Source organism: Salmo trutta, chromosome 15, assembly GCF_901001165.1.
Source record: "Salmo trutta chromosome 15, fSalTru1.1, whole genome shotgun sequence".
Lineage (NCBI taxonomy): Eukaryota > Metazoa > Chordata > Actinopteri > Salmoniformes > Salmonidae > Salmo > Salmo trutta.
In genome coordinates this window covers 62,802,842-62,817,265 of record NC_042971.1, presented here as the reverse complement: position 1 = coordinate 62,817,265, position 14,424 = coordinate 62,802,842, and the positions used below count along the sequence as shown (strand labels likewise).

The 14,424-nt window shown below is 40.8% G+C and overlaps 1 protein-coding gene across 1 annotated transcript in view; it reads left to right on the top strand.

Moving 5' to 3' along the window:
* The window catches only part of LOC115149517 (phospholipid phosphatase-related protein type 1), a 128,808-nt gene that overhangs the window by 100,927 nt on the left and 13,457 nt on the right, over positions 1–14,424 (top strand). Inside the window, exons 6-7 of the mRNA XM_029692450.1 lie at positions 4,227–4,403; positions 6,314–6,445. Coding sequence (XP_029548310.1) covers positions 4,227–4,403; positions 6,314–6,445 — 309 coding nt within the window. The remainder of the gene's footprint in view (positions 1–4,226; positions 4,404–6,313; positions 6,446–14,424) is intronic.

Here is a 14,424-nt window from a genome sequence, read left to right as displayed (position 1 = left end):
AAGTTGGTGGAATGAATTCCGCTAGCAATGCAGCTTGTACTATCTTTTCCTTGGTGGAGTGTTTATTCATCACGCCGGCAATAGCAGCCTTTATACTGGGTTCAAGGTGGAGGTACAAATGAGTACGCAATGTTTCTTCCATCATATTGCTGTAGTCACTGACTCCCTCTTTAGGACCCTAAATAAATGTCATGATTTTGTTCACATCTGATCTAAACAGAAGTTCCCAACAGCATTTAAGGATCCTTCCAACGACACATATGAGGTTGCTGGATCACATGCCTTATGGCTGGAGGACCAAGAGGGATTTTGGTGAAGTGCCAGGAGTTGCGTCAACATTGCTCTAGCCTCTTAAGGATCGGACCCTTTTTTTTAAATTTTCGCCTAAAATCACATACCCAAATCTAACTGCCTGTAACTCAGGACCTGAAGCAAGGATATGCATATTCTTGATACCATTTGAAAGGAAACACTTTGAAGTTTGTGGAAATGTGAAATTAATGTAGGAGAATATAACACATTAGACAATTCCCCAAAAATATATATATATTTTTTTTTTGTTCAATCATCTTTGAAATGCAAGAGAAAGGACATAATATAATATTGCAGTTTAGGCACAATTTAGATTCTGGCCACTAGATGGCAGCAGTGTGTGTACAGATTGATCCAGTAAAGCATTGCTATATTGCACAGTACTTCAAACAATAGCATGTTATTCCTTCACTGTAATAGCTACTGTAAATTGGACAGTGCAGTTAGATTAACAAGTATTTAAGCTTTCTGCCTTCATAAGACATGTCTATGTCCTGGAAAGTTTGCTGTTATTTACAACGTCATTCTAGTCACATTAGCGCACGTTAGGTCAATCATCCCGATATAGGGACACCAATCCCGTAGAGGTTGCACCAAGATTGCTCTAGGTAGGAGAGCGCGGACTACGTGATCATTATCGCCCGTGTATAATGCAAAGATCCGGCCCTGTTTTCTCAGGAAACGGATAAATTCCTGACCCTCTTTAACTGTGTCAGGCTCTTCTTTCATTATGCTACGCATTTCACCAATATTTAACTGTTGGTGTTGATTTTGGAGCTGTACTACCGTCTGGCAGTCTGGGGGTCTGGCAGTCTGGGGGTCTGGCAGTCTGGCAGTCTGGCGGTCTGGCAGTCTGGGGGTCTGGCAGTCTGGGGGTCTGGCATTCTGGGGGTCTTCAATAGTTATTTCTGCCCCTCACCTGGCAGTGTCTAGGGTGTTTCCTCACCCACGGCTGTAATACTTGCTTATTAACTTTTTTTTCCAAGGTACTGTAGGTGCTTAATAAATTTGTCAAGCTACCTAATGATTTCGGTGAATGACGACACTAATTTAGCAATGGAGACTCTGTGGAAGGATGATGTGGATCACAGGAAGGTGAACGATTCCACCCTCCCATCTCCAATAGCACTGTTCCCAGGTCACCCACAGTTGTTTTCCTATTTCCACCTAATCGATCTTAGTTATGCGCCTTTCTTAGGACTAAAACCAACCTCCTTACTAAGTTTTGGACGGTCAATACACATCAATTGTTCTCAAATAACTTATTAATACTACTATTGTTCTCCAACCACCTTCATAATTTACAGGAAACTGTCATTTTCGTCTACCGACAATGTCTCATCCTTCACGGGTTCGTTATTAATTGAAAACGTCTTGCTCCTGGTGTGACTTCAATGGGACTCATTGAATAACGTAGACTTTCAATATGGACTTGCTTCTCCACCACCGAACGTACTAGTATACAAATGTGGCAACCACACAATAAACAGACATGTCGTAGGGTCGGCCAATCCCCTCGACCCTCCTAGGGGACTTCAACCCCTAGTCCTAGGGGATGGTTAAACCCTCCTAGGGGACTTCAACCCCTAGTCCTAGGGGATGGTTAAACCCTCCTAGGGGACTTCAACCCCTAGTCCTAGGGGATGGTTAAACCCTCCTAGGGGACTTCAACCCCTAGTCCTAGGGGATGGTTACACCCTCCTAGGGGACTTCAACCCCTAGTCCTAGGGGATGGTTAAACTCTCCTAGGGGACTTCAACCCCTAGTCGTAGGGGATGGTTAAACCCTCCTAGGGGACTTCAACCCCTAGTCCTAGGGGATGGTTAAACCCTCCTAAGGGACTTCAACCCCTAGTCCTAGGGGATGGTTAAACCCTCCTAGGGGATTTCAACCCCCTAGTCCTAGGGGATGGTTAAACCCTCCTAGGGGACTTCAACCCCTAGTCCTAGGGGATGGTTAAACCCTCCTAGGGGACTTCAACCCCTAGTCCTAGGGGATGGTTAAACCCTCCTAGGGGACTTCAACCCCTAGTCCTAGGGGATGGTTAAACCCTCCTAGGGGACTTCTAGTCCTAGGGGATGGTTAAACCCTCCTAGGGGACTTCTAGTCCTAGGGGATGGTTAAACCCTCCTAGGGGACTTCATCCCCTAGTCCTAGGGGATGGTTAAACCCTCCTAGGGGACTTCATCCCCTAGTCCTAGGGGATGGTTAAACCCTCCTAGGTGGACTTCAACCCCTAGTCCTAGGGGATGGTTACACCCTCCTAGGGGACTTCAAACCCCTAGTCCTAGGGGATGGTTAAACCCTCCTAGGGTACTTCAACCCCTAGTCCTAGGGGATGGTTAAACCCTCCTAGGGGACTTCAACCCCCTAGTCCTAGGGGATGGTTAAACCCTCCTAGGGGACTTCAACCCCTAGTCCTAGGGGATGGTTAAACCCTCCTAACGGACTTCAACCCCTAGTCCTAGGGGATGGTTAAACCCTCCTAGGGGAACTTCAACCCCCTAGTCCTAGGCAATGGTTAAACCCTCCTAGGCACGTAGTCCCTGCGGTGCATAGTCTAACCTATATGGGGGCTTACCCTCTTAACCAGGCCGTCCCAGCGGTGCCCAGTCTAACCAATATAGGGGCTAAACCCCTAGGTCTCCTACCTGTCGTCTATACCCAGTTGGCCTACTGAATACATCCAGGCTTTCTAGGTCTGTTTCCCATAATTTATATTCAACCTATGACCCTCGTCTCCCCCAAGATGTCAGAAAGAGTGGAAACGGGTGTAGGAACTTTCATACCTCGTTTCGTGTGCAGGTTTCTTTTTCCACTGATTCATACTCTTCAGTTTGACTGAATATCATGGTGAATCCTGCCGGTAACACAAATTGTTAGGTTCTATGGTCTGGTACAATAATCCAGATGGACTCTGAAAAAACTGAAGCTAGATTTATTCACCACAGTAGGTGTTGCAGTTGCCAAGACAACAATACAGCTGCCAAGCCCCCCCTCCCCTCCCCTCTTTTTCTAGGATGAACATCTCTTATACTGGGCAGATGGTGTTATCGTGTCCCAGCTTGAGTCCGGAACCTTCATACTCCTCCAGGTCTTCCTATCAGTCAGGAGAGGCCTTGAGTTAAGGGAGTAAACATTCCTACAGTCTACTGCAGTCCACTACATAATTACTCTTCTCATACACAAGGAGAACACTAGTTTCAATCTCCAAGAATATGTAAAAAAAAAGATCTATTCATACAAAGAAGATATGATGATTACAAGGCAGTAAATATATAAACTGGGTAAACCAAAATGTTTTTATATGTAGGTATCAGTATTTTGTCTCCCCCATACCCCAACTTCTTATCTTGCCAAATTTGTAAGGAGTTTTGTTTACACACCTCCTTAGCAGTATATATAGTATATCTTTTTTCAAGTTTTTTTTACTACTAATTAACTGATTATTACTACTAATAAGCAGATTATGCAATTATAAAATAACTCATTATGCAACTAAAATGTGCTCTAGTCATAAGTCTTTAACAATGGCGATGATGATGGTGATGATGAGAACAATGATGAGGGTGATGATGAGAACAATGATGATGGTGGTGATGATGATCGTGATGATGATGGTGATGATGATGATGGTGATGAGGGTTTATGAAGAGGGTGATGGTGAGGGTGATGAGGATGGTGATGAGAATGATGTTGATGATTGTGATGACTAAACACAAACTGACAGTTTGTGTCAATGGGATATGTATTCCTACTCCCCTGTGTTACAGAAGCTGGTAATTCAGTCATAGTGTTATCTCTGAACGAGCTCTGTTTTTCAGATCTAGAGTAGCCGTCTGTTTTAGATGGATACATCATTTTTTAATCTCTGTGGTTCTGTCTCACCATGTTCTGGTGTCTTGTTGTTCCAGATGTACATCACTAGCACCATAAAGACTAAGAGTAGCCGCCTGGCCAAACCGGTGCTGTGCCTGGGTACCCTGTGTACAGCCTTCCTCACCGGGCTTAACCGGGTCTCGGAGTACCGGAACCACTGTTCTGATGTCATCGCTGGGTTCGTCCTGGGCAGCTCTATCGCTCTATTCCTGGTGAGGACTAACATTTCTTTATATCTTCCTTTTTCTTTATCTCTTCCTGGTGAGGACTAACATTTCTTTATCTCTTCCTGGTGAGGACTAACATTTATTTATCTCTTCCTGGTGAGGACTACCATTTATTTATCTCTTCCTGGTGAGAACTAATGTTTCTTTATCTCTTCCTGGTTAGGACTAATGTTTCTTTATCTCTTCCTGGTGAGGACTAATGTTTCTTTAACTCTTCCTGGTGAAGACTAACATTTCTTTTATCTCTTCCTGGTGAGGACTAACATTTATTTATCTCTTCCTGGTGAGAACTAATGTTTATTTATCTCTTCCTGGTGAGGACTAACATTTCTGTATCTCTTCCTGTTTCTTGATCCCTTCCTGGTGAGGACTAATGTTTCTTTATCTCTTCCTGGTGAGGACTAATGTTTCTTTATCTCTTCCTGGTGAGGACTAATGTTTCTTTATCTCTTCCTGGTGAGGACTAACATTTCTTTATCTCTTCCTGGTGAGGACTAACGCTTCTTTGTCTCTTCCTGGTGAGGACTAACATTTCTTTATCTCTTCCTGTTTCTTTATCTCTTCCTGGTGTGGACTAATGTTTCTTTATCTCTTCCTGGTGAGGACTAACGTTTCTTTATCTCTTCCTGTTTCTTTATCTCTTCCTGGTGTGGACTAACGTTTCTTTATCTCTTCCTGGTGAGGACTAACATTTATTTATCTCTTCCTGGTGAGAACTAATGTTTCTTTATCTCTTCCTGGTGAGGACTAATGTTTCTTTATCTCTTCCTGGTGAGGACTAATGTTTCTTTAACTCTTCCTGGTGAAGACTAACATTTCTTTTATCTCTTCCTGGTGAGAACTAATGTTTCTTTATCTCTTCCTGGTGAGGACTAATGTTTCTTTATCTCTTCCTGGTGAGGACTAATGTTTCTTTATCTCTTCCTGGTGAGGACTAATGTTTCTTTATCTCTTCCTGGTGAGGACTAATGTTTCTTTATCTCTTCCTGGTGAGGACTAACATTTCTTTATCTCTTCCTGGTGAGGACTAACGTTTCTTTGTCTCTTCCTGGTGAGGACTAACATTTCTTTATCTCTTCCTGTTTCTTTATCTCTTCCTGGTGAGGACTAACGTTTCTTTATCTCTTCCTGTTTCTTTATCTCTTCCTGGTGAGGACTAGCATTTCTTTATCTCTTCCTGTTTCTTTATCTCTTCCTGGTGAGGACTAACATTTCTTTATCTCTTCCTGTTTCTTTATCTCTTCCTGGTGAGGACTAACGTTTCTTTATCTCTTCCTGGTGAGGACTACCAGACACTGGGAGACAAATTCATCTTTCGGCAGGACTTTAACCTTAAACACAATGCCAAATATACACTAAGTATACCTGACATTAGGAACACCTTCCTAATGTTGAGTTGCACCCCCCCCCTTATACCATCAGAACAGCCTCAATTTGTCAGGGAATGGACTTTATACGGTATCTAAAGCGTTCCACGAAGATGCTGGCCCATGTTGACTCCAATGCTTGCCACAGTTGTGTCAAGTTGACTGGATGTCCTTTGGGTGGTGGACCATTCTTGATACCCACGGGAAACTGTTGAGTTTGAAAAACCCAGCAGTGTTGCAGTTCTTGACACACACAAACCGGTGCTCCTGGGACCTACTAACACATCCCGTTCAAAGTCACTTAAATCTTTTGTCTTGCCTGTTTACCCTCTGAATGGCACACATACACAATTCATGTCTCGATTCTCTCAAGGCTTAAAAATCCTTATTTTATCCTGTGTTCTCCAATTGATCTACACTGGTTTAACTAAGTGGATTTAGCAAGTGACATCAATAAGTCTATGTCATGGAAAGAGTAGGTGTTCTTAATGTTTTGTCCCCTCTCCGGTATGTCTCCTTTTGTTTCAGGGTATCTGTGTGGTGAACAACTTTAAAGGAGCCCACTCTCCTCCTGCCAAGCAGAAGACTGAAGATTACCGTGGTCTCCCTCTAATGACCTTCCCCCGCATTCAGAGCCCCCTGGAGACTCTCAGCGCGCAGGTAACCACTTAACACTGCTGTTCAATACTACTGCACAGGTAACCACTTAACACTACTGTTCAATACTACTGCACAGGTAACCACTTAACACTACTGTTCAATACTACTGCACTTAACACTACTGTTCAATACTACTGCACTTAACACTATTGTTCAATACTGCTGCACTTAACACTACTGTTCAATACTACTGCACTTAACACTACTGTTCAATACTACTGCACTTAACACTACTGTTCAGTATTACTGCACTTAACACTACTGTTCAGTATTACTGCACAGGTAACCACTTAACACTACTGTTCAATACTACTGCACAGGCATGTAGTTAGCACAGTTGTTAGTGCTGACCTAGACCCGACTGTGCTGAACCATACTATCCTGGATTATACTATGCTGGACAACACTGTAGTATACTGTACTATATTATATTGTACCATACTCAGGGTTGGGTAGGTTACTTTCTAAATGTAATCTGTTACAGTTACTAGTTACCTGTCCAAAATAGTCATCAGTAACTGTTGGATTACCCCAAACTCAGTAATGTAATCTGATTACATTCAGTTACTTTTGGATTACTTTCCCTTTAAGAGGAATTAGAAGAAGACAGAAATGTATGTTACCAATTGAACGACATCTATTGCAGGATAAATCAATGTTAAAGTTTACGTAGCTGGATGTAAAATGTAACTTTATGAGTTGGTTATGTAGACTCCTTCTAACCCTATACTTTACAGCCCATCTGTAAATAGCCCACCCAACTACCTCATCCCCATATTGTTATTTTTCCTCTTGCTCTTTTGCGCCCCAGTATCTCTACTTGCACATCATCATCTGCACATCTATCACTCCAGTGTTAATGCTAAATTTTAATTATTTTGCCTCTATGGCCTATTTATTGCCTTACCTCCCTAATCTTCTATATTTGTACACACTGTGTATAGACTTTTCTATTGTGTTATTGACTGTACGTTTGTTCATGTGTAACTCTGTGTTGTTGTTTTTGTCGCACTGCTTTGCTTTATCTTGGCCAGGTAGTAGTTGTAAATGAGGACTTGTTCTCAACTGGCCTACCTGGTTAAATAAAGGTGAAATAAAAAAATAAACAATAAAAATACTGTACTGGACTATACTTTACCGTACTATACTGGAATATAATGGACTATACTGTACCATTCTATACTGGACTATACTGTACCGTACTATACTGAACTATACTGGACTATACTGGACCATTCTATACCGGACTATACCAGACTATACTGGACCATTCTATACCGGACTATACCAGACTATACTGGACCATTCTATACCGGACTATACTGGACTATACTGGACCATTCTATACCGGACTATACCAGACTATACTAGTAAGGGATTGGAGTTGGATTGCTTGATCCTAGATCTATTAAGAGCAATTTCTACCCCAAGATACAATTAGAGAATGTTTATGGACTATACTGTTTATGAACTGTACTGTACCATTCTATACTATACTATACTGTACCATACTATACTGGAATTTACTATACTGGATTATTCTATACTGTACCATACTATACTGGAATTTACTATACTGGAATATTCTATACTGTACCATACTATACTGGAATTTACTATACTGGAATATTCTATACTGTACCATACTATACTGGAATTTACTATACTGGAATATTCTATACTGTACCATACTATACTGTACCATACTATACTGGACTATACTATACTGGAATATAATGTGCTGTACATTACTATACTGGACCATACTAGACTATACTATACTGGAATATACTGGACTACACTATACTGGACTATACTATACAGGAATATACTGTACTGTACATTACTATACTGGACTGTACTACACTGGACTATACTATATTGGAATACACTGTAATGTGCATTATTATACTGGACAATACTATACTGGACTATATTATGCTGTACCATACTATACTGGACAATACTATACTGGACCATACTATACTGGACAATACTATACTGGACCATACTATGCTGTACTATACTATACTGGAAAATACAATACTGGACTATACTATACTGGACCATACTATGCTGGACTATACTATACTGGAATTTACTGTACTGGACCATACTATACTGGACCATACTATGTTGTACTATACTATACTGGACTATACTATACTGGAATATACTGTACTGGACCATACTATACTGGATCATACTATACTGGACCATACTATGCTGTACTATACTATACTGGACTATACTATACTGGAATATACTATACTGGACTATACTATACTGGACCATACTATACTGGACCATACTATACTGCACCATTCTATACTGGACTATGCTGTACTATACTATACTGGAATATTCTATACTGTACCATACTATACTGGAATTTACTATACTGGACTATACAATACTGGCGTATACTATACTGGAATATACTGTACATTATTTTACTGGACTATACCATGCTGTATTATACTATACTGGACCATACTATACTGGAATCTACTATACTGGACCATATTATACTGTACTATACTGGACCATATTATACTGTACTATACTGGACCATATTATACTGTACTATACTGAACCATACTATACTGGCATATATTATACTGGAATATACTGTACTGTACATTAATTTATCGGTACATTATTTTACTGGACTATACTATACTGGACCATACTGTGCTGGACCATACTATACTTTACCATACTATACTGTATTATACTATACTGGACCATACTATACCATACTATACTGGACTATACTATACTGGAATATACTGTACTGTACATTATTATACTGGACTATATTATACTGTACATACTATATTGGACTATACTGTATCATACTATACTGGACTACACTGTACCATACTATACTGTACCATACTATACTTTACCATACTATACTGGAATATACTGTACTGTACATTATTATACTGGACTATACTATACTGTACCATACTATACTGGACTATACTTTACTATACTACACTGGCCTGTACTGCACTGTGCCATACTATGCTGGGCTATACTGTACCATACTATACTGTACCATACTATACTGGAATATACTGTACCATACTATACTATACATACTATATTGGACTATACTGCACCATACTATACTGGACTATGCTGTACCATACTATACTGTACCATACTATACTGTACCATACTATACTGTACATACTATATTGGACTATACTGGACCATACTATACTGGACTATACTATACTGTACATTACTATACTGGACTATACTTTACTGGACTATACTGTGCTGTACATTATTATACTGGACTATACTATACTGGAATATACTGGACCATACTGTACTGGAATATACTATACTGGACCATACTATACTGGAATATACTATACTGGACCATACTGTACTGGAATATACTATACTGGACCATACTATACTTTACCATACTATACTGGAATATACTATACTGGAATATACTATACTGGACCATACTATACTGGAATATACTATACTGGACCATACTGTACTGGAATATACTATACTGGACCATACTATACTGGAATATACTATACTGGACCATACTATACTGGACCATACTATACTTTACCATACTCTACTGGACCATACTATACTTTACCATACTATACTGGACTATACTATACTGGAATATACTATACTGGAATATACTGTAGTGTACATTATTATCCTGGACTATACTATACTGGAGTGTACTTTACCATACTATACTGGACCATACTATACTGGAATATACTGGACCATGCTATACTGAACAATACTATACTGGACCATACTATACTTTACCATACTATACTGGACCATACTATACTGTACTATACTGCATCATACTGTAATGGACTATACTATATATATATATATATATATATATATATATATATATATAGATAGATAGATAGATAGATAGATAGATAGATAGATAGATAGATAGATAGATAGATAGATAGATAGATAGATAGATAGATACTGTATATGTACAGTTGAAGTCAGAAGTTTACATACACCTTAGCCACATACATTTAAACTCAGTTTTTCACAATTCCTGACATCCAAGTAAAAATTCTCTTTCTTGGGCCTGTTAGGATCACCACTTTATTTTAAGAATGTGAAATGTCAGAATAATAGTAGAGAAAATGATTTATTTCAGCTTTTATTTCTTTCATCACATTCCCAGTGGGTCAGAAGTTTACATACATCTGGGAACATTTTGGTTTCCCTGTAAACTATAACTGGGTTTGCCAACGAGTGGTGGATATAACTTCTACAACATGTAGGGCTCTGTTCATTGCTGATTGCCTGTTAGAGTGGCAATAATTTGCACCGACATCCCCCCGAAAAGTGCCAATCGGTGGGACTAGGCGAAAAAATTAAATGACAACTACTTCTCTCCACAGCCTTCAGACAGCTATATGCGTCTGACTCCGGGAAGGGATAAAGAAATCAACGCAGCGATTAGAAAAATTCATAGCGGCAGATATTGAGACCTTTCTCTGTGGTAGAGAACGCAGGGGTTCAGAAACATGTTTAAAGTGGTCGAGCCGCTTCACTATTCCTTCCTGTACACATTTTGCCCAGACATTAATACCTTTCCTTATAAAACTAAACTAAACAACAACTTGAGAGCGAGTTGACAGAAACGCGGTGTGTTGCTCCTAACAACAGACAGCTGGACGTCTAGAGCTACAGAGAGCCACCTTACTGTAACACCTCATTTCATTACGGCAGAGTGGGAGATAAAAAAAGCCATGTCCTTCAAACACGTCCCCTTGAGAGTCGTCACACCAGTGTAAACTTGGGGGAAGAGCTAAGGGAAGTAGTTGCAGTGTGGAAGTTGGAGAGGGATAATGTAACGATTCCTGTGGCCACTGACAACGCTAGAAATATTGTTAATGCAGTTGCACTAGCTGGATTTGGGGCACCAGATAGGATGCTTTTTATTAATCTAGCAGCTCAAAAAGCAATGTCAGTGAATCCAATCTCTCGCCTCCAAGCAAAAATCAGGAAGGTGGTATCCTTCTCTAATCATAGATCAGGAAGGTGGCATCCTTCTCTAATAATAGATCAGGAAGGTGGCATCCTTCTCTAATCATAGATCAGGAAGGTGGCATCCTTCTCTAATCATAGATCAGGAAGGTGGCATCCTTCTCTAATAATAGATCAGGAAGGTGGTATCCTTCCTTCTCTAATAATAGATCAGGAAGGTGGTATCCTTCTCTAATAATAGATCAGGAAGGTGGAATCCTTCTCTAATAATAGATCAGGAAGGTGGTATCCTTCTCTAATAATAGACCAGGAAGGTGGTATCCTTCCTTCTCTAATAAAAGCACAACTGCTGAACATGTTTTCAAGACAGAACAGGAGATGCTGGAGCTGCCAAACCACAAACTAATCCAAGATGTCCCTGCTAGATGGAATTCAAGCCATGACACGGCTGAGAGATACCTTGAACAGAAAGTTGCAGTGTATTCTACACTGACTGATCAAGCTGTGAGGAAGAATGGCAAAGATATTGTGACTTTGTCTGAGAATGATGTAAGACTAGCAGAGGAAGTTATCCAAGTGTGCAAACCTCTCAAAACAGTCACAACACTGATATGCACTGAGAGCATTCAGCATCAGTTTCCATGATCCTGCCTATGAAAACAATCATCCTGAAATCAATGGTGGCATCTGATGAAGATGAACCCGCAGTAAAAGGATGTCAAGACTGCTAATCAGAGTTAACGTGGAGCCTAGATATGCTGACCCTGGTGTCCAAGACTTCTTTCACAAGAGCACCGCTTTGGACCCCCGGGTCAAGTCTCTACTACACCTGGATGCTGCTGCTCGTCTGAGAGTCTACAATAAACTCACAGCAGAGATTGTGACCAATATACAACAGGTATTGTTTTTATTTTGTTAATGTGACAGTTATTATTTTATTAATTAGTGATTTAACAATTAATTATAAAGTAATAATTGTAATTGTCATAATAGTGTCTGATTTATATATTTCCAACAACAAATCATATTTTTAAAGCCATTTCACAGATTGTAATTTTCATCTAGTTTAATTCTGCAGGGTCAAGCCACAGATACCACAGGAGCCAACCCCTTCTCCAGAGACGACAGACGACAGGGGTTCTCCTCCAGAAAATAAGTTTGCCACGGCTGAACTTTTTGGGGGAGTTGTTCACGACCCAGGTGCAGGGAACCAAGTCAAAGGTCAAGGTCATAGAGGAGGAGGTGACCTCATACAGGAAAGTGGAATACTGACTGTGCCTGGGATCTCTGTCCCTAGTGAGAGGCTGTTCTTCACAGCGCCTGACATTGTCACAGCAAGCCCATCTGTGCTCACTGCAGATCATGCGGATAGACTAATCTTCTGAAAGGAAAAACTTGAAAATCTGATAAATATGTTTTTGTTTTTTTCAAGTAACCAGTCTCAAGTGGTCCAATTTCAAGGCACTGCTATGTGACTTAATGTTGATATCTGCTGCTGGACTATACACTCTTGTTGAAGTTCTGTTTTTAAATGACTATTTTATTTCCTGTTATAAAGCAGGCACTGCTGATTTTTGTTGTCCCTTTGTTTCCATATGCTCCTGGGAATTCAAGCTACCCATGTTTACTATTATAATAAATGGAAAATCGAAATACAAATTACATATTTCTCAGGCATTTAGTTTGTCGATGTATCGAAACCGTACCGAACTGTGAGTTTTGTGAAACGTTTCAGCCCTAGTATTGATGATTGTTGTAAAGTTGCCTCCTCAGCAGTCTCCTTCCCTCCTGGGGAATCCAGTTGATGTATGAACTAGCTACCATGTTTATGTACTTATCAACATAATTCTGCTCAGAGCCTCCTAGAGCTATCCTATTCCCTACTGTAGAAAACCCTTTCAGCTGTCCAGATGGTATCCTATTCCCTACTGTAGAAAACCCTTTCAGCTGTCCAGATGGTACCCTATTCCCTACTGTAGAAAACCCTTACAGCTGTCCAGATGGTATCCTATTCCCTACTGTAGAAAACCCTTACAGCTGTCCAGATGGTATCCTATTCCCTACTGTAGAAAACCCTTACAGCTGTCCAGATGGTATCCTATTCCCTACTGTAGAAAACCCTTACAGCTGTCCAGATGGCACCCTATTCCCTACTGTAGAAAACCCTTACAGCTGTCCAGATGGTACCCTATTCCCTACTGTAGAAAACCCTTACAGCTGTCCAGATGGTATCCTATTCCCTACTGTAGAAAACCCTTACAGCTGTCCAGATGGTACCCTATTCCCTACTGTAGAAACCCCTTACAGCTGTGTGTGTGTGTGTGTGTGTGTGTGTGTGTGTGTGTGTGTGTGTGTGTGTGTGTGTGTGTGTGTGTGTGTGTGTGTGTGTGAGAGAGTCTGGTTGTGTGTGTGTGTGTGTGTGTGTGTGTGTGTGTGAGTCTGGTTGTGTGTGTGTGTGTGTGTGTGTGCGTGTGAGAGAGAGTCTGGTTGTGTGTGTGTGTGTGTGCGTGTGAGAGAGAGTCTGGTTGTGTGTGTGTGTGTGTGTGTGTGTGTGTGTGTGTGTGTGTGTGTGTGTGTGTGTGTGTGTGTGTGTGTGTGTGTGTGTGAGAGAGTCTGGTTGTGTGTGTGTGTGTGTGTGTGTGTGTGTGAGTCTGGTTGTGTGTGTGTGTGTGAGTCTGGTTATGTGTGTGTCTGTGTGAGAGTCTGTGTGTTGTGTAATAATTGGATCCCTGTCTTCTGCTGGTCCTCATTCCGGGACGTTGGGACAGTTGTACCAATATCCATCTAAACACGTCTGTCACAGTCCACCACCAGTTGGTGGTGCTATTTTTCACCTACATAGTCCCATAGGGCTCTGGTCTAAAGTAGTGCACTATATAGGGAATAGGGTTCTATGGGGCTCTGGTCTAAAGTAGTGCACTATATAGGGAATAGGGTTCTATAGGGCTCTGGTCTAA